Raw genomic sequence first — 20,643 nt, 5'->3', positions numbered from 1 at the left:
TTGATCAACCTGTAAGGATCCTTTTGAAAATGTGTGCATTGATTATTATTATATTCATCATTTGTTATTACTGCCATTTCAAGACGGTTTTAAAAATTTGACACTAATTCCTTTCTAAAATAATTTAGAAGATCCCATACTGAACCTTGTGGAACTCCACCAGTAACTAGCTGGCACCTAAACAACTGGGCATGCACCACTATTTATTGTTGCCTGCCAACCACTTGCCAATCTATTTTAACAATCCTATAATCTAAATTATGGGCTTAGACTATTATGTCTATGTCAAATATGATGCTAAAATCTATGTAGGTACCATCCAATGTCTCTCCCTTACTGCATAGATGATGTATGCACATTTGGGAAATATTTCCTGCTTTTTTTAATAAGAGTCCATGCGATAACAAATATTAAAAGCTTTATTAAAATCCTAAATATTTCTGGTTGATTTCCTCATGATGATATGACAGGATATCAAAAGGAGCAAGTGAGGGAGAGGGGTACAGTCAGTAATACCCTTGTTAAGATAACAAAAACAGTTAGCATGATTGCAGATAGGTCATCATCTTACCCATGCTGCTCAGGAAAATGTTGAGTCTTATAATTGAAAACATCACTTTGACAGGAGTATACTCCACAAGAAATATGTGCAATAAAGCAGTCTGTTACCATGTGTCCAACTTAGGAGGAGCTCAAGTTATTCTATATTTTTATTTTGATTTGTAAGTGGACAGATCCGATTGAGTGTCATTTTAGTGCATCAATTGCCATTGTGCAGCTAGACTGCAGAGTAAAAACAAAGCTCACAATGATTTCATACCAAACAGATGCTGTAATTTTTCCAAAGAGGTTTTCCACATAAACACGGAAAAATGAATGTGCTCCAGCAAAATAAATCTGAAATTCTTGGTTCACACCGCTCCATAAACGGGTTACTCATCATCCTTGCTGCCAGTTTTACTCAACTGGGGGAGGAAAGAAAGAATAAAATAAATGTCATATTATTCTAATCCTAAATTAGGAAATGAAGCTAGAATATTATACGGCTTAATGCATCCGCTTCCAAAACTGCTTATAATATGTAACTCGATCTCCAGATGATAAGAATCTGAATTCACTTCACTTATATCTTTCTTACAAATATAACAGAACGATTCAAGAAAGCAGCTGACAGGAAATATAGGCTAGTTCGGCTAACATCTGTCATTGGGAAAGTTCTAAACTCCATAACTCAGGAGGTAGAGACAGGATGTTTAGAAATTCAAAATATAATTAGGCGTTAATGATGCTTTAAATTTATCAGAGTTCTTTGAGGGTGTAACAAATAGGCTAGATAAAGGGGAACCTGTAGATGTGGTGTCCTTGATATCCAAAAGGCATTTGATAAGGTGCCACATCAAAGGTTACTGCACAAGTTAAGAGCTCGTGGTGTCGGGGAGATATATTAGCAAGCTCAGAGGATTGGCTAACGAACAGGAAACAGAGTCGAGATTTTAAAAAAAATATTTCATGCGTCTTTGACTTCGCTGGCTAGGCCAGCATTGATTGTACATCCCTAGCTGCCCTCAAGAAGGTTATGGTGAGTCGCCTTCTTGAACCATTGCAGTACGTGCGATGTAGGTTCACACACGGTGCAATTAGGGAGGGAGTTCCAGGACTGTGACTCCGCGACAGTGAAGGAAGAAATAGTGATATCGTCCCAAGTCAGGATGGTGTGTGATTTGGAAGTGAACTTGGAGGTGATGGTGTTCGCATGCATCTGCTGTCCTTGTTCATTTAGGTGGTAGAGGTCACTTGTTTGGCAGGTGCTGTCGAAGGGATCAATGAGTCATTTTGTGGTTAGCAAACTATAGCTAGTGGAGTGCCCCATGGATCAGTACTGGGGCTTATTATGCTCCACATTAATGACTTGGATGAAGGAAAGACTTGTAGCCAAATTTGCTGACAGTACAAGAAAGGTACAAGATAGGTAAGAAAGCAAGCTGCTTTCCAAGAATCTGCAGAGATAGGTTAAGTGAATGGGCAAAGAAAATGGCAGATGGAGTATAATACAGGAATATGAGCTTAACCACTTGACCGGAAGAGTAGAATGGCAGAATATTATTTAAATGGAGAAAGACTGCAAAAATGTTATGGGGGATAGAAATTGAATTAAGGCCACAAGCAGATGGCGGCAAGGTGGTGTAGTGGTTAGCACTGTTGTTTCACGGCACTGAGGACCTGTGTTCGATTCCAACCCCGGGTCACTGTCCGTGTGGAGTTTGCACATTCTCCCCGTGTCTGCGTGGGTATCACCCCCACAACCCAAAGATGTGCAGGGTAGGTGGATTGGCCACGTTAAATTGCCCCTTAATTGTAAAATAAAAGGAATTGGGTACTCCAAAATTATATAGTAAAAATGTAGAAAAGAAAAACAGCTATGACTTTTTTCACATGGCGGGGCTGAATGGGCCACTCATGCTCACATTTCCTATCAGTGATACAATAAGCCATTGGACTTGCTATAAACAACCTTCTTTTCATAAACCTTTCAATTTGTAATTATTGTTGACCCTGAACTTCCTTCTTGCAGTTTCAGACTGCCATTTAAAAAAGAAAATCAGCAATGCCTTATTTTGCATTCCCCAAAATCAGTGGCTCTAATTCGAATACATAAAATGAAGCTCCATGGAATGAGTTAAGATAAAAGTAGAGAGAAGTTGGAGCATGGTACTAGACATTATTGTGAAAGGTGAAGTTACTGAGAATAAGGAGTCACTCGTCAAAAGTTATTAGTTGGGGGGGGGAATTTTGTTTTGAAAAAAAGGTCATTGCGGGACTTGGGAACAATATAGAAAAGAAATTTGGGGAGGGTGTAATTGAAAATGTGGAAAGATGTGTCATTTGAAACATGGAAATCTGGCAATATCTGGTCTGAGAGAAACATGAGAGGATACAGGGAATGATCCCATGAAGGGTTAATAGCAGCTGCAAAGAGCAGGATTATAAAATGCAGATTCCTTCTCCCAAACAGGTTTAGCAAACAAACAGGATTTTTGTATGAAGCTAAAAACAATGGCTCACACCTTCACTGAAATTAACTATCTTTGTAAGCATCTGGAAAAGCATGGATGAGGGTTTCAGTTGAGTTAGGTGATAAATGTAAACCTTTCAAGTTGTAACCAAGTGGAGTTTTAGCATACAGCTAAAAGCAATGATTCACACCTTCATTGAAGTAAAATCAGCAGAAAGAAAAGAATGACTAGGGGGGCAAATATATAGATGTGAGATTCTGCTAACACCAGGTAAATTAAAGAAAACTGGAGACAACCTGTCTACAAGAACACAAATTAGACCCAAATCAAAGTCAAAATTATGAGCTGGGGACACAATTCGATAATAAAACTATAGAAATGACAGGAACCAAACCAAAATTCACACCCCTATTGAAATCAAAGCATTTTGAACATCACAAAGGAAACAACGTAATCAGAGATCTATGAGCTGAGGTCATGTCAAAATGAATACTTAGTCGTGTTAGAAAAATTTAGATTAAAGGTACCTTTTACAATCCAAGTGAAATAAAAGTTACTTTACAATAAAGTCATAAAACTTAATAACTGTTAGAAAGATATATAAACCCTGAGAAGGAGAGAAGCAGAGAAGGAATCAGAGTCCGCTCACAGTCAGCTCGGTCATGGGAAAGGGACAGAGCAAAGCAGCCGAGCTAAAACAGCTAATATATCCAAGGAAGACCAGAATTTAAAGAGGAGGCAGAGTCAGCTCAGAGATAGCTCTCACTGCTCGGTACATGGGAAAGATAGAGCATAGCAACCGAGCAGAACAGTGAATACATCTAAAGAAGACCAGATTTTAAAAAAAAAGATTGATTGTCAAGGTGGGCCTGAAGGTCCCTTCAACCAACCAGGAGGGTCAAGAAGCAAGATCTTTTAACGTTTCTGTAAAGACAGTGATTGCATCTTTTAAAACAAAAAATATAATAATAAAATAACTTAAAAGTTTTAACCTGAAACAGTGGTTATTCCAAAGTCTACTTTACTTACTTAGCAATGCGGGACCCAGGATCAATGCTACTAAGTGGTAAGTAGATGAAATCTTCTGTGAAGGTATGGGTTATACCGGGGGATAACTTGAAAATATAGTTTGACCTGAATAGCACCCATAGAAGCCTGCATCAGACGGTCAGGAAGTGAGAATCCCTGTTCACCATTTAGATTGTTGGTCCTTTTTGGTATGGGGGGGCTTCTAAGAATAGTGGTGAGTTTTCAACAACAAGAGGCAAGTGACCAAAAGTGAAATTATGGTGAGGCGAGAAGGAATTAGCACGTTGATGGGGTGAGGTGCACATCTGATGGATTCCATTCCAAATAATATACAAACTGACAACTTAGCCAGCCTTCACTGCAAGTCAAATTTTAATGGATAGAACATCACTCATTCAGAGTCAACTGAGTACATCGAACGGTTAGCTCAATTGGCGAAATCTGCCCTGCACTCTGCGGGTGCGGGAAAACGTTTTGGAATTTTTAAAAGATTACTTACATGCTGTATGCGCCAGAACAAAGTCATCCATCGAGCATCGGCAGATTGTATTTGAGAGAAGGTGAAAATAACTTGTTAGCAACCAAAATGCTTCAAATCAATTTACAAATCCAACACTTTAGCTTTTTAGGGCAAGATGGCTTCCTTTAAATCTTTCAAAAATAATTACAACTGCGATCAGATCTGATGACGTTTCTGTGCACTAAAATACAGTCAGGCTCTTACCAGGTATTATGCACCTCAAATCTTTGAGCTTCACAAAAACAATATCTAAGTTTTACCTTGATGACATCCACCCAATTCCATCCCCGTGGCAATTCGCCTCGATTATCTGGTGGAGAAATCAAAAAAGTCTTTAGCACAAGATTCAAAGAGAGTATTTGCTTCTTTCACACCACTCTCTCCAAGGGTTATTGACCCTGGATTCCATTCAACTCTTGGCTCTGATTCATGTGTGAACCTTCAGCAGTGAGCGCCAGTTCAGCTACTTGACTTTGGAAGCATCAATACCAAGGCCAACTGTGGCTTCACCCAACATCTCTCGTCAGCAGGGATTAACAATGAGTGAAGACCAGGGCCCAGTTCGCCTTCCCAAACACAGCCGGGCCAATTTAATACTGCAATGGATAAGAAGTATTTCCCAGAGATCCAAATCTTTAAGCCATGTCAAGCTATTGACAAGGATGTTTCATACCTTGGTATAGTGAACCTTTTCTGTCTCTGTGGGAACTGTGAGAGAGGTTATTTAAAAGGAAACTAGAGCAAGAGGGAAATTAAGTAGCAACAAGCTGCTCAAGAAGATATGACGGCTTTGCTACTGAACCAATCATCCGAAGACATGAGTTAAATCTAACCATGGCAGGTGAGGAATTCAAATACCATTATTAAAATAAATCAAGAACTAAAACAAACGTGACCACGAAGCTACAGAAATATGGTTAAACCCATCTGCTCCATACTGCCCTTGTCACAAGATAATGATTGTGAGGAGAAAAACTACATTAGATAACCAGAATACCATATACCAATACATCTTCGCCACACATGTTTGCATTGCCAAGGAAGCGGAAAAGGATACACAGCCCAAAGCTTCATACATTTGGATGCACACAACAGTTACTAAGTCTTCAAAGCAATATTCCAAACCTGTCTTATCAGCCAATTTCTTCTTTTGGGATTTTGACAGCTGTTCTTTTTTCTCCTTTTTCTTAGCCACAGAAGATATTACAGTATTTTCAGTCAGTGATACGGTCTGTAAGAAACCCCCCCAAAAAAATACATTGGCATAAATTCAATATTACACTCATCACTTTTAACCTCTTCTATAACAAGAACATATAGCTACAAGATTAGTTCCTTCACACTAGAAACAAAGAATTATTTTATCTCTGGAAACAGCTGACTGAACACCAATCATTCAATTAAATGATCCATGCAAGGTCCTGTGGAGTAAAATGAGCAGAGGCATTCTTTTCCTGCTCAACATTCATCCCTCAACCAACACACCTTCAAACTTCTCATAATTTGCATCAATGCTGTTTATGGGACTTTGCTGCATTCAAATTGGGCGCTGTTTCCTAAATTACAACAGTGACCCTCCACCTCAAAAGGATGTCACTGGCAAGGAAGCGATTTGGGACATTCCCAGGTCACGAATGGCAGTCTCTGAATGTTTTTCATGTTAAAATGGGAGCTATCGCTTCTTGGCGTTTTGGCTGAGATCAAGTGTAGTGAGGTCAGGTGTAGTGCCTGGATCTGGTGCATCTCTCTTGTGGGGACCATGAATTGGATTCAATTTGAATTGGATTTTGGAGCAGGCAAGGAACTGGATTAGGGGTTTGACCCTGTCCACACTCTGAGCTCTGGCTTTGTAACTGTGGTAAAGTAATAAAAAAATAAAATGGGAGCTAACTTGGTTTCAATCTGCACCTAGAAGAGGAGACCAACAAAAGATGACATTCAAGATCCAAAAAGGTTTAAAACCCATGGAGGTATTTCAAAACAAATTAAATTTCAATATCTATTCAACCATGAACATGGGTGCAAAGTTACCTTGTATTGCAGTTGCATTGTCACAATTTAAATGATTCGATCCAAAATGCAGCATTTCAGGCAAAATAGAACACTGCTAGCAATTAGGCATCTCTTTAAAGTTAAAGCATTCTTTGATATCAGACTTACCATTGTACTAACTACTGGCTGGTGGTTTTCCATGAGCTGCTCGTGATTCTCTTTAGCCCATTCAAACAGTGTGTACACCATGGCAGTCCCCAGGTTTACTTCAACCTGTTCTTGCAGCTTGGCGATTATATTCTGCTTGATTGATGAAGAACTGAAGAGCACACAAAACGTACACCAAAAAATATATCATCAGATGGTTTAGCAAACTGAGGAACTGGGAATGGTTAAAATTTAAGTTGTCAGCTTTACTGAAAAATACATGATACCCGTTCTTTACCAGCTAATTTGAACGTTCCAACCTAAAGTATTAGGTGGAACATGGATCATTAACAATAGAATCATTAAAGACAAAGCAGTCTTTAAGTCTGGATTGGGGAGGGGAAAAACAGATTTTAAATCAAAACTTCATGGCTACGCCACAACGGACATGAGGTAAAAGTGTGGGAATTATGTTATTTTCAAAATTATTTATTTGTTAGCTGTCCTAACTTAGTTTGCATCAGCTTCTTTGTTTCGGCTTTCTTTCATAGGTCGGCTCTGAGACACTTTTCTGGGATAGCCATCAAAAATATCTCCACAAAGTCTGGCGTTACAGAATAGTTACAGCACAGGAGATGGCCCTTCAGTCCATCTTGTCTGTGCCAGCTCTCCATAGGAGCACCTTACCCATCGCCACTCCTCTGTCCTCTCCTCATAGCCATGCACATTCTTTCTGATCAGATCACAAATCAGTTCCCTCTCAACTGGTCCTGACACTTCCCATGATTTAGGCACCTTCACACCCAGGTCACTCTGATCTTGCACGCCCTTAGGGGGCATAGCCTCAAAATAAGGGGAAGTAGATTTAGGACTGAGCTTAGGAGGAATTTCTTCACCCAACCGGTTGTGCATCTATGAATTTCCCTGTCCAGTGAAGCAGTTGAAGCTCCTTCATTAAATGTTTTCAAGATAAAGATAGATCGTTTTTTGATGAATAAAGGGTGGGAAAGTGGAGCTGAGTCCACAAAAGATCAGCCATGATCTCATTGAATGGCGGAGCATGCTCGAAGGGCCAGATGGCCTACTCCTTGTTCTTAGAATTACCCATGATTTTATATTGCCCCTCTGCATTATTCCTACCAAAATGAATCGCTTCAAAGTTCTCTGCATTAAATTTAATCTGCCACCTGGCTGTCCATTCCAGCAACATGTCTATGTCCTCTTGAAGTTTTACACTATCCACCGCACAGCTCACCATTACTTCTAAGTTTGTATCAGGTGCAAATTATGAAATTGTTCCCTTTACACCAAGGTCTAGGACTAGGTCATTAATATATATATATCAGGATGAGTAAGGGTCCCAACACTGATCTCTGGGGGAAACTCCATGACAAACATTCCTCCAGCCCAAAAAATATTAATTAACCAAGACTGTATTGTCAATTTCATATCCTGTTCTTATCCAGGTAGCTCCTGTCCTTTTTATTCAACGAGCTACAATTTTGACCACACGTCTATTGTGCGAATACCTTCTGGATGTTCATGTACACCACACCAACAGCATTACCCTCATCAGCCACCTCTGTTGCCTTAGTAAAAAACTTCCAAAAGTTAGTTAAACATGATTTGCCTTACTAATGTGAATTTAGACAGAACCAAACTGAAGTTCTCTTATCAAAAGATGTGCTTAATGCAATTTTTCCAAGTACAGAGCACTTGTGTACAAAGATTACAGTTTGAATTTAATTTACAAATCAATTAGCGATCTATTTAAAATTGCAAGGAGGACAAAAAATAATCTGACATTTTCTGCCAAATAGGATTGGAACTCTTACATGCTATTGTTGAAGAATGCGTTCAACGATATGTTTGGGGGCAATTCTGGATACATTTCAGGCCATGAAATTTCTAGCAGGAAGGCTTTTGGGTTGCCAAGGTTACCTACCTAAAATAAAGTAGAAAAGCAACAAAAATGGAAAGAACGTCAAAAGCGGTACTGGCAGAGAAGGGAAGACATTTGAAATACAACATTTAGAAATTCGAAGACAGCATACTGCCGACTATTGAATACATTGTTGAATGTTTGAAGGCGGTATATCGAATCCTCTCTCTGGTCATTTATTTTGCAACTGTGATTACGCCAAGTCAAAAGAAGCTTCCCCCTTTAAGGAAACAATGGCAGGGGGAGGGTGGACTTTCAACTTTGTCGCCCAAATGGCAACGCGGTGGAGCAGATTGACCCCAGTATATGAGTATAATTGCTTCACCAGGTTTGCTGCTCTGGTGACAATTTTCAAATTTATCCCCAGTGTGTTTCAAACAGTTGTGCAAACTTCCCGTGGCAAGTTTTGAAAAAACAAATGCATGTTTTGAGAAGCAATCAAAACTGCAATAAACCTGCACTCAAAAATATCCAGGAGGAAGATAATGCCGCTGCCCCCAACAATCACAACCTGGCATCAAGATCACACCGATGACAAGTACATTGTGCCTTTTGGTTTTCTATAATTCGGATCACATGTGGATGCTACAGGGAAACGCTGTTGCTGAAGTGAGTTAATCCCGAATGCACCTGCATCTCTCACATACAATCCAAAGGTATAATACCCTGAAGTGCAAAAATGTTAACATCCTCATCACTGTAATGTTCCATGTTCTAATGCAAACTTCCACTAACCAATTGCATTTGTACCAAATGTACTGTAACTCACCCTATATTGAAAAGATGCTGGGCAAAGTTCCTTAAAACATTCATCTCCTTCATAAATGGAGCGAAGAGCTTCAAGCTCCATCTGAGAAACAAACCAGAACCAGTTGTAATGTGATTAAGGTAGAGAGGAAAGCCCGTTATTTTTTAAATGTAATCTCTTGGCACACATGATTACATACACACATTAGATGATGCAGATTAAGTTAGATTTGTGTTGAAAGAATGCCAGCACAAGCAAGATTACAAGTTTTGATGAAAGGTCAATGACCTGGAACATTAATTGTTCCTCCCGAAACAGTTACTGCCCAGCCCGATGGGTATTTCTAGCATTTTTCTGTTTTTATTACTGATTGTCAGCAAGTATCGTATTTTGTTTGTATCACAAAGTTTCCTGCATATGCAGGAACAATATCATCAAAAAGCAGCTGAAGGCACTGGATACTTTAAAAAAAGGTTTGGGCCCCGACAACCTTCCGGCAATAGTATTGAAGATTTGTGCTCCAGAACAGGTTTCACCCCTAGCCAAGCTGTTCCAGTACAGCTACAATACTGGTGTCAACCCAATGTGGAAAGATTGCTCAGGAATGTCCTCTACACAAAGGCAAGCTAAATCCAACCCAGCCAATTACCGCCCCATCAATCTACTCTCAACCATCAAAGTGATGGCAGGTATCATTGACAGCGCTATCAAGCAGCACTTGTTTAGCAATATCCTGCTCACTGATGCTCAGTTTGGCTTCCACCAGGATCACTCAGCTCCTAACCATATTACAGCCTTGGTCCAAACATAGATAAAAGAGGTGAACTCCGGAGGCGAGGTGAGAGTGACTGCCCTTGACATCAAGGCAGTATTTAACTGAGTGTAGCATCAAGAAGTGCTAGCAAACCTGAAGTCAATGGGAATCATGGAAGATTTCTCACTGGTTGGAGGGATATCTAACAACAAAAGGAAGATGGTTGTGGTTGGAAGTCAATCATTTCAGCCCTGGGACATCGTTACAGGAGTTCCTCAGGGTAGTGTCCTAGACACAACCATCTTCAGCTGCTTCATCAATGACTTTCCGTCCACCATGAGGACTGAAGTGGGGATGGTCGCTGATGACTGCACAATGTTCAGCACCATTCCTGGCTCCTCAGGTACTGAAGCAAGAACTGGATAACATTCTGGCTTGGACGGAGAAGTGATGAGTTACATTCATGCCACAAAACTGCTAGGTAATGACCATCTCCATCAAGAGAGATTCCAACCTCCTCGGCTTAATATTCCATGGCATTACCATCGCTGAATCCCCACTATGAACACCCTGGGTTACCACTGGCCAGAACTGAATCGGACCAGCCATATAAATACCATGGCTAATACAGCAGGTCAGAGGCTGTGAATTCTGTAACTCACCTCCTGACTGCACAAAACCTGTCAACCACACACAAGGCACAAGTCAGGAGTGTGATGGAAAACTTTCCACTTGCCTGGATGAGTGCAGCACCAACACTCAACAGGTTCAACACCATCCAGGACAAAGCAGCCCACTTTATTGCCACCCCATCCACCACCATAAACATTCACTCCCTCCACCTCTGAAACACAATTACAGCATTGTGTACCACTACAAGATGCACTGCAGCAGTATCAGCAATCTATTTCCATTCAAAGGATTATATTCACAGATTTACTCTGGGAATTCAATGGGGCAAATTCATTGCATTACCCCAACTCCAGAGCAGCGCTTGTACTGAGACCACGGTAAGAGTTATCAGGACAAATCCCAGCCTGAAAACCCTCCCAGCCCAATCCTCCCCCCTATCCCACACTGTCAGATTGGTCAATACTACTCCTGCTCTTCATGGTGAGGAATAAGAAAGTCTCAGTGTTCACGCTCCTGGCTGATGCCCAGCAGCAGCTTCATCAGTTCCAGGAGATGTTTGCCCAGGTGTGGAATGCTGCCTCCGTTAGGAGCCCCCTATAAGAGCCGCGGGGGGGGCAGAGTCGTCCCCGCCCCCCAGGAGGAGCAGCCCCGCTGGCCGTCCTCGACCCACAGGTTCCTGCCTCCGGCCCGGCTCACCGTCTGCTCCTCGTTGGCCGTCATCGCAGCTACCCCCCGGACGGTCGGGTGAGGGGGGGGATAATTCACGCTGCCAGCCTTAACACCGAGCGACCTCCATCCAAGCCCCGCACTCCAATCCCGGGGCACAGAGCAACCTCCCCGCTGCCGTTAAACCTTGCCTGCCCACGCCGGCACCTCCCCGCCCCCCGCTCAACTCCGACCCTTCACTCAATGACCTCCCACGCCATTGGTCAGGACGCTCAGCCAATCAAAGTATCTTCAGTTACGTGTAGGCGTGCGCAGGGGAGCTGATGATGTCACTAGGACCGCCCTTTGCCTGGGACCTGCAAGCGCGCGCCGTGACGCCATCACCCACCAAAGAACTGCGCGTTGACATCCCAACACCCACATCATGCGTGGTGATGTCATTTCCCCGCCCACCTCAGCAGCGCGGGAAGTTTGAAAGCTCCGGGTTTTGAGTTTCTGCTCTCTTCTCAGTTACAGGCTTTATATTTGAAAATGTTTCAGAGGTCATTATTTTTGTTACGGGTTGCTGTTGCGAATTTATCATCAGAACGTTTATTTTAATGTTATCAATGAGAGCTTTCTCCCTCCCCCACCCCCCGCAATAGATACTTTACTCATAAAATTTGTAAAAGTACATAACAAAACATTTCGACTTGGAAATTACATAAAGTGCAATAAATTTATCTTGTCTCCAGGCACCATGTTTAACTCTGAAATAAAAACAAATTTCTGGGAGAACTCAGCAGGCCTGGCAGCACCTGTGGGAGAAAAACAAGAATTAACGTTTTGAGTCCATATGACTTCTCCAAGAGCTATGTCTCACCCTTCAGGTGCTTAAAGGCATTTTCATTACACTTGATGTCCACGATGCACATTGCCTGTCAGGCACACAGCCGATGAATTTCCATGGCTCTGGGTCTCCTTTATTGTGGCTCTGAATCTATCTCCATCCACCTCTGCTTCACCCAATTACCTCTTCTGCAATTGTATAATAATCTTTATTATTGTCACAAGTAGGCTTACATTAACACGGCAATGAAGTTACTGTGAAAAGCCCCTAGTCACGACATTCCAGCGCCTGTTCGGGTACACAGAGGGAGAATTCAGAACGTACAAATTACCTAACAACACATCTTTCTGAATTTATGGGAGGAAACCAGAGAAGCCAGAAGAAACCCACGCAGACACAGGGAGAACTTTTGATTTGATTTATTATTGTCACATGTATTACTATACAGTGAAAAGTATTGTTTCTTGCATGCTGTACAAACAATGCATACCATACTTAGGAAAGGAAGGAGAGACTGCAGACTCCAAGCCAGGAATTGAACCTGGGACCCTGGAGCTGTGAAGCAACAGTGCTAATCACTGTGCTACCGTGCCGTCCAGTATCTGTTCCTCTGCCTCGAGTAATAGGTGTATTTTAGCCATGTTCTGTATATACTTTCACCAAATATACACAGATGAGGTTTGCTGCTATCTAATCGCAGACTATGTACTGTTGGATTCCAGGCTTCACCTGCTGCAATGTACAGGGAAATGATCAGGTGGTGGGGTGAGCTGGGATGCTCTTACAGAGAGCCAGCACAGGCAGCATACCGAATTCCGTTTCTGTGCTGTAACCATTCTGTTATTTACAAACGGAGCTCCATATCTGATTGCAATTCATTTTTCAGATACCTCGGTGTGGGCTGCACCATTTTCAAGCAGGTTGAAGAGTCACATGGAGGCCTACATAATTTTATGCAAATTTCACCAATAAGGCTGTGAACAAGATACAAAAAGAAGTCATGGTAATCTGCATGCAGCGAATGTCAAGCAGCAAGAAGCAGATGCGATCACTGCAATCTCTGATAGCAAGGGCTACTCTCCAGCCGTCATTGATTATATAATGGCCAAGCCAGCTGTTATTTCTGTCTGCAGCACCGGTTATCCTCTGGTCACGTTGGTGTTACGCAGAAGCATTTGTATGTCTTTGGAGATACCTGTCCCTGACAGCCCTTCGTGATCTTGCCAGCCACGTGTTAAACCAGACATGGCTGCTGGGTTGTGATTACCAAAGCTCAGCCACAGGCTCTCGGCTGCCATGAGATGGAGTGTAGTTTTGCTGGAAGTCAAACATCAGCTAATTTCTGTCATGGTGAAGAGTAAAACAGATTTCCTTGCAAGACTTAAACTGTCTCCGTCAAAGAATAGATGGCTGGTGAGAAGCAGATTTGGAACTTCTTGTTGAAGCTGCTGGGTGAAGTGATGCAGACTCTGGGTGAATCAGGCTCCACCATCCCTACAGTCTTTGGCGGTTTCATGCACAGCATTGTGGGGTCATGAGGACATGACGCCGCTATCGATTGTAATAGCACAGAAGGAGGCCATTTTGCATGTCCATTTTATTGTAGTCGACCGCAGGGCTAAGTTCTAGTTTATTAAAGCCTAACTTTTGTATAGCAACTCGTCTCTCGTGCAATTGATGGCTCATCAATTTAATAAGCTAGATTTTTGAAGTTGGAGTTCCGGATCAAGCCTGAATGCCTCCGCATCAGCCCGCAAACTCCGAACTCTGCAGAACTTTTTCAACATTGGCTGGCATGTCTCGAAGGATACCTGGAGTCTGCAACCAGCCCCCCCATCATGGCACAGAAGCATCACATCCTCCACTCCAGCGTGGGTATAGCAGCCTACGCGATAATCAAGGAGGAGAAAGATCACGATGCCGCCATGCTAAAGCTGAATGGACAATTCCTTAAACCAGTCAACAGAGTATTCGCCCGACATCTGCTGGCCACCAGACAACAGCTCCCCGGTGAGTCATTGTAGCCACCTAAGATGGACACTGGGCTAACAAAATGGAGAAAACAGTTTAGCCAGGACAAGCAGTCTGCAAAGGCTAATTAGCATTCTGCACGTAGCAAAACTAGTTTATGGCCAGGTGGAAGATCTCAACCAAAGGTGTAAATAGCAAAACGCTTTGCATAGTAATGAGGCAATCCAGATCTGGGCACACACAATAGCAACATTTGGTTTTGAATGGATACTTTAAGTGGACGCCCAGACGAAACGGCACCAGAAGTATCCATCACAAAAGACCCTAGAGACCGCCCCACCCATCGAGAAGAGACCCTCAGATTGGGGGATTTGTGAGACATCGATTGGGAAATGATCCAATCGATACATGGCAGGTAAAGACCGCCCCGAAAAGGCACGGACATTGGGGGCCCCTATAAAGATAGACCCCGCACATGGTTCTGTCTGTTTTGCTCCGGCTCTGCTTTGACTTCGACCCCGATCTGCTGTTGTATCCTGACTCCGACTCCAGCCGTTGATCCTGTCTTCCATCACCAGCCGTTGAGCACCAGCCATCGTTCAGTAAGTCCCAAAACGACGCTCGCTACGTGAACCCAGCATTACTTATACAGTATTCGACTAGTAAAGAACAGAAGGTGCAGCCCAGAAAGGAACAAAGGCCTTGTCCCCTGACCTTGCTGGTTCCCACTTAGATAAGTATTTAGTCATTTAATAGTAGAAATAGGTATTAGTCTTTAGCGTGTGCATGCGTATTTATTATATTTGTATAATAAATATTGATCGTTGGAACTTACTAATCGATGTATAGTTTTATTACTTTGAACCTGACCTTGAGATACTTGTGAGGTGTCTATATACGGCACCTGGCGACTCCGAGCTGAAATTACACACACAGAGCTGTAGCAGTGTTAAGCACACGGCCTTTAAACGGAGGTGTGTTAATACACTCCAATAAACGCGTAATACACTCAAGTAAAACGTGCAACAGTCATTAAACCAATTTTACCAGGCCCTCGCCATCCTGGGGAGGAACTGCTCCTGCCTCGCAGTTTCAGCTACGGAGCACATGGAACTGCTGATCAGAGACGCTTACGTTGCTGGGATGCAGTCCCCCGCTATCCGCCAGCGGATGCTGGAGAAAGACGACCTCAGCTTAACTGAGGCACGGACTCTCTCCACCTCCCTGGAGGTCGCCGATCTAAACGCCCGCGCCTATGTCCCCAGCCGCGCTGCACCATCCTGGGCCTCCTGGCAAGCTTCCACACCGCCATCCGCCGCTCCCGACCTCCCTCAGGCCTGCGCTGGGGGACGCCCCGACAAGTCCACTGGGCCCCGCTGCTACTTTTGCGGGTTCGCGAAACACCCTCGCCCGCGCTGCCCAGCCCGCTCCGCCCTCTGTAAGAGCTGTGGGAAGAAGGGCCACTTCTCCACTGTCTGCCAGGCCATAACGGTCGCTGCGGTTCCGCGCAGCGACCAGGGATCCCCACCTCTGGGCCCTTGCTGGCCCCTCCTGGACGCCGCGGAACAATCTCCCCCCCGCCCCTGTGCGCCCGGCCTGCGCGCCTCTCTCTCTCCTCTGGGCCCTTCCGGGCCCCTCCAGCGCACCGCGCTACTCTCCACTTGCCACCCCCGGGCCCCCGCGCCTGGCCTGAGCGCCTCTGCCCCCGCTCCCAGCCGCTCCGATCGGCCTGCCGGCACCGCTAACCCCTCCCCCAGCAACCATGAGCGCCCCACGGGCGCCGCCATCTTGGGGAGGCAGGAGGTTTACCCTCCTCACAGACCAACGGTCAGTAGCCTTCATGTTTGATAATGCACAAAGGGGCAAGATTAAGAATGACAAGATCTTACGGTGGCGGATCGAGTTGTCCACGTACAACTATGAGATCTTGTATCGTCCTGGGAAGCTCAATGAGCCTCCTGATGCCCTGTCCCGCGGTACCTGCGCCAGCGCGCAGATAGACCGCCTCCGCTCCCTCCACGCGGACCTCTGCCATCCAGGGGTGACCCATCTCTACCATTTCATTAAGGCCCGCAACCTGCCTTTCTCCATCGCGGAAGTCAGGACAGTAACCCGTGACTGCCACATCTGCGCAGAGTGCAAACCGCACTTCTACCGCCCCAAGCGCGCACACCTGATCAAAGCATCCCGCCCCTTCGAACGTCTCAGCATTGACTTCAAGGGGCCCCTTCCCTCTAACAACCGCAACATTTACTTCCTGGCGGTAATTGACGAATTCACCCGCTTCCCCTTTGCCATTCCCTGCCCCGACATGACCACATCGACCGTCATTAAGGCCCTCCTCTCCATCTTCTCCCTGTTCGGCTACCCCGCGCACATTCACAGCGATCGGGGATCCTCCTTTATGAGCGACGAGCTGCGTCAATTCCTGCTCAACAAGGGCATTGCCTCTAGCAGGACGACCAGCTATAACCCCCGGGGTAACGGACAGGTCGAGCAGGAGAATGGTACCATCTGGAAGACCATACTACTGGCCCTCCGGTCCAGAGATCTCCCTATTTCCCGATGGCAAGAGGTTATCCCCGATGCCCTACATTCTATCCGCTCACTCCTCTGTCTCGCAACAAATCAGGCACCTAATGAACGTCTTCTTGTCTTCCCAAGGAAGTCGTCCTCCGGATCCCCTCACCCGACGTGGCTGGCCGCCCCCGGACCCATCTTGCTCCGGAAGCATGTGCGGCTGCACAAGTCCGACCCGTTGGTGGAACAAGTCCAGTTACTCCACGCTAACCCGCAGTATGCGTATGTGGAGTACCCCGAAGGTCGGCAGGACGCGGTCTCCCTCTGGGACCTGGCACCCGCCGGCGTGCGGCCTTCCCCCCCTTCACCACAGACCTCCCCCCCTGTTTTTTTCCCCCCAGCGCCCCACCCAGGTCACCCCTTCCCCATCCATGGCGTCTCCACAGCCAGCTCGGGTGACGGAGACTATTCAAGGACCATTGCTCCCGGACTCCAGGACATCAGTGCAACCACCACCATCGGCTGAACCGACGTCACCTACTCCACTGCGGCGGTCTGCCAGAATGTCACGGGCCACGAAAAGACTGATCGAATCGATTTAAATTTCAACAGCTCCATGGACTTTGTTGGGACTTTGTGTAATATTGCTAATTGTCTGGGCCAGTGGGAAGCCAAAAATGTAATAAAAGGAAGAGAAAATGTTTGTTCTCCCGGCTGCTACTCATACCACAAGTTCTCGCCCCCCCCCCCCCCCCGGCTCTCGTTGATACCCCCCCCCCCGGCTTCTTTCTCCGCAAGGGGTGAATGTGGTGGTATGATTTGCATAGCTGTCTGCAATTGGTGCAGAACACCGGCTTACCATTGGCCCTGGTCGGTCATGTGCCTCTCGACCGATTGGTTGAGACCAGTCATGTGACAGCTCTCCGATTGGTCGAGAGGCTGAGTTAACCACGCCTCCATACCGAGGTATAAATAGTCAGAACGCCCGTCGGTCATCCATTTTATTGTAGTCGACCGTAGGGCTAAGTTCTAGCTTATTAAAGCCTAACTTTTGTATAGCAACTCGTCTCTCGTGCAATTGATGTCTCATCAATGAGGCTACAGGGATGGATGAGAAGGAGGGAGAAGTGGACTGTGCTGAGTACGCAGACTGTGGTTGGAGGCTGTGGAGAACTTTATTTATGTTTATCTACTGAAATTGATTATTTTTCAAATATATTTTAAGTAGCATTTGTAATTGATTTGAATTGAATGAAAACCTTTTATTGGCGCCCCTGCCTCCTTTCCTGCATAGAACATAAATATCTACAACACTTTTTGAGTTTAGTATGCTTGCACATGAAAGGCATAAATGTTGAGTAGTTTGTGTTTCCTCAGTTATTGTTCAGCATTTGTAAAATCACCTTTTCATAGGTAGTTCAAATCTGCATTAATAGAGTTGCCAATTTTTGACAAATCTAAAACCAAATGGGTTGAATGTGTTTCTTGAAGTTTGGCAAAGATGGAAGGAATGCTACTTTAACAGGTGCTGGAATGTGGCGACTAGGGGCTTTTCACAGTAACTTCATTTGAAGCCTACTTGTGACAATAAGCAATTTTCATTTCATTCCATGTTGCAATTTCTGTAGCTTTACCACATTCCGTTCTAACAGAGACAAAGGACTCAAAACATTAACTGTTTCTCTCCTAATAGAAACTGCTGGACTCGCTGAGTTCTTCCAGCATCCTCTGTTCTTGTTTCAGATTCCAGCATCTGCAGTATTTAGGTTATTTCCATGGAAGGAATGTTTGGCAGCTGTGTACAATAGACTTGTTCTCTGAAGGGGGGGTTCAGCAATGATACCTCATAAAACTGAATAGTTAGCATGCCGCCAGAGTAGTTTTACATAAGTTACTTTATTAAGGATTGAGATTATAGGACTGAGTAATCATTATTAACCATTAAACATGTATTTTTAGGACATTGCAGTAATAAGTAATCAAAAGGGATTTAGGATAGCTAACTTGTCTGGAAGGACATCACTTCTGATATCTTGTCTTTGTGAAACAATGCAGGATGCGGGTTTTGCTGGTCCTGCTTATCTCACACAATGAATGCACAGCTGTCAGGATGAGGTTCTATCATGCACTACTTGCAATTCCATTGGGTGAAGTTTAAACATTGCTGGCAATTCTATTGGATAAGTTTAAACGTAGCAGCTTCAGGGATTGGATCGCGTCCAGCTGGGGAGGGCTACTGATTTTTGAAAATTGTACAAGTACTATATTCTGGCCTTTGTTCAACAGAACAGATCTTAGCCAGATATCCAGGTCTGTTCTCTGTGTATACGTAACAAGCTTGATTAAATAGCCATCTTGTCCAGGTTGTCGATGTGTTTCTTCCTCTCTGTACTGAGTTGAGCCACAGGGAATAACCCCACGTGAATCTGACTCAATACTCAAGTCTCGAAACCGCTCCGACAAGAATTAACAATGATGTACAATATGATATAAGACTTCCCGAATACATGGTGGGCTACGAAAGGAAGAAGTATTGTTTAATCGGAATACTTGTTCCTCTTTGGCTTTAATGTTTTGACTTTATCAGTTCTGTTCATTCATTTTACACTTACGAAGAGGAGAATCTGTGCTGAGCAAAATAATTTTTTTTCACCTGTTTTCACCACTTGTGACTGTTGAGTACTCATTGATTCCATGCAGGGTCCAGAGGAGGTTCACAAGATTGATCCCAGAATGAACGACTTGTCATCTGAGGAGTGGTTGAGGACTCATTGGAGTTTAGAAGGGAGGGGGGGTGGGGGGGAATCTCATCGAAACTTACAGAATACTGACAGGCCTAGACAGAGTGAACATGGAGAGGATGTTTCCACTATTTGGTGAAACTAGAGCCCGACAGACAATCCTTTAAGACAGATATGAGGCATTTCTTCAGCCATAGGGTGGTGAATATGTGGAACTCATTGCTGCAGATGCCTGTGGATTCCAAGTCACGGAGTGTCTTTAAGACAGAGATAGATACATTCTTGATTAATAAGGGTATTGGGAGATGACAGGAGAATGGGGATGAGAAACATATCAGCCATGATTAAATGGCAGAGCAGACATGATGGGCCAAATGGCCTAAGTCTGCTCCTATGTCTTATCAACAATCAAACAAATCCAATCCAATCCAATGAATCACAGATCACTTTGACACTATGAAATTATGGTCAATAGAAAACTGATCAAGACTATCCAAGTTCTGTTTTTTTAGGATTTGCAGGCCTCACTTAATTTTTAAAAAACTCTTCCCTTTAGTCTTGAGAATAAATAATTAGGATTCTTTGAAGCAGACAAGATATTAGTTGGTATTGTTAATGTAAATGACAACCTACACCACATGGTCTGCAGTGGTTCACCGGACTCACCCCCATCTCTTGGGCATAGTATCCAAGATCACCATTGCAGACGTCAGAGCAGCCTTCTCAAAAGGTCAACCCACGGAAAGCCACTGGCCCAGATGGGGTACCTGGACAGGCACTCAGGTCTTGCGCGGATCAGCTGGCAGGGGTATTCGCAGACATCTTCAACCTCTCTTTACAAAATCTGATGTCCCTATCTGCTTCAAGAAGACGACCATCATCCCTGTACCAAAAAAAAGCCAAGCAACTTGCCTTAACGACTATCATCCAGTGGTTCTGACATCCATCGTCATGAAGTGCTTCAAAAGGTTAGTCATGGCACAAATGAACTTCAGCCTCCCGGATGGCCTTGATCCACTACAGTTCGCCTACCGCTGCAACAGGTCCATAGCAGACGCCATCTCCATGGCCCTGCACTCTACCCTGGAACACCTAGATAACAAAGCCACCTGTGTCAGACTCCTATTTATCGACTAC

The 20,643-nt window shown here is 44.3% G+C and overlaps 1 protein-coding gene across 2 annotated transcripts; it reads right to left on the bottom strand.

Moving 5' to 3' along the window:
• Positions 1-401: 401 nt before the first annotated feature.
• Positions 402-11,689, bottom strand: rwdd (RWD domain containing 4). Of its 2 annotated transcripts, XM_038805711.1 has the most exons (8): positions 11,476-11,687; positions 9,414-9,494; positions 8,538-8,647; positions 6,724-6,874; positions 5,689-5,794; positions 4,824-4,873; positions 4,543-4,545; positions 402-965 (listed from the first exon to the last, which is right to left on the bottom strand). In XM_038805711.1, the coding sequence occupies exons 1-8, from the start codon at positions 11,497-11,499 to the stop codon at positions 933-935; spliced, it is 558 nt and encodes a 185-aa protein (XP_038661639.1). In that variant the 5' UTR covers positions 11,500-11,687; the 3' UTR covers positions 402-932. The 2 variants fall into 2 exon arrangements, with proteins under 2 accessions (XP_038661639.1, XP_038661640.1); XM_038805712.1 differs by lacking the exon at positions 4,543-4,545 and having other exon boundaries at positions 11,476-11,689.
• Between the last annotated feature and the right edge of the window lie 8,954 nt (positions 11,690-20,643).

The sequence above is a fragment of the Scyliorhinus canicula genome, chromosome 8 (assembly GCF_902713615.1).
Source record: "Scyliorhinus canicula chromosome 8, sScyCan1.1, whole genome shotgun sequence".
NCBI lineage: Eukaryota > Metazoa > Chordata > Chondrichthyes > Carcharhiniformes > Scyliorhinidae > Scyliorhinus > Scyliorhinus canicula.
The sequence above is the reverse complement of the archived record's forward strand: the minus strand, read 5'-3'. Positions and strand labels throughout refer to the sequence as shown.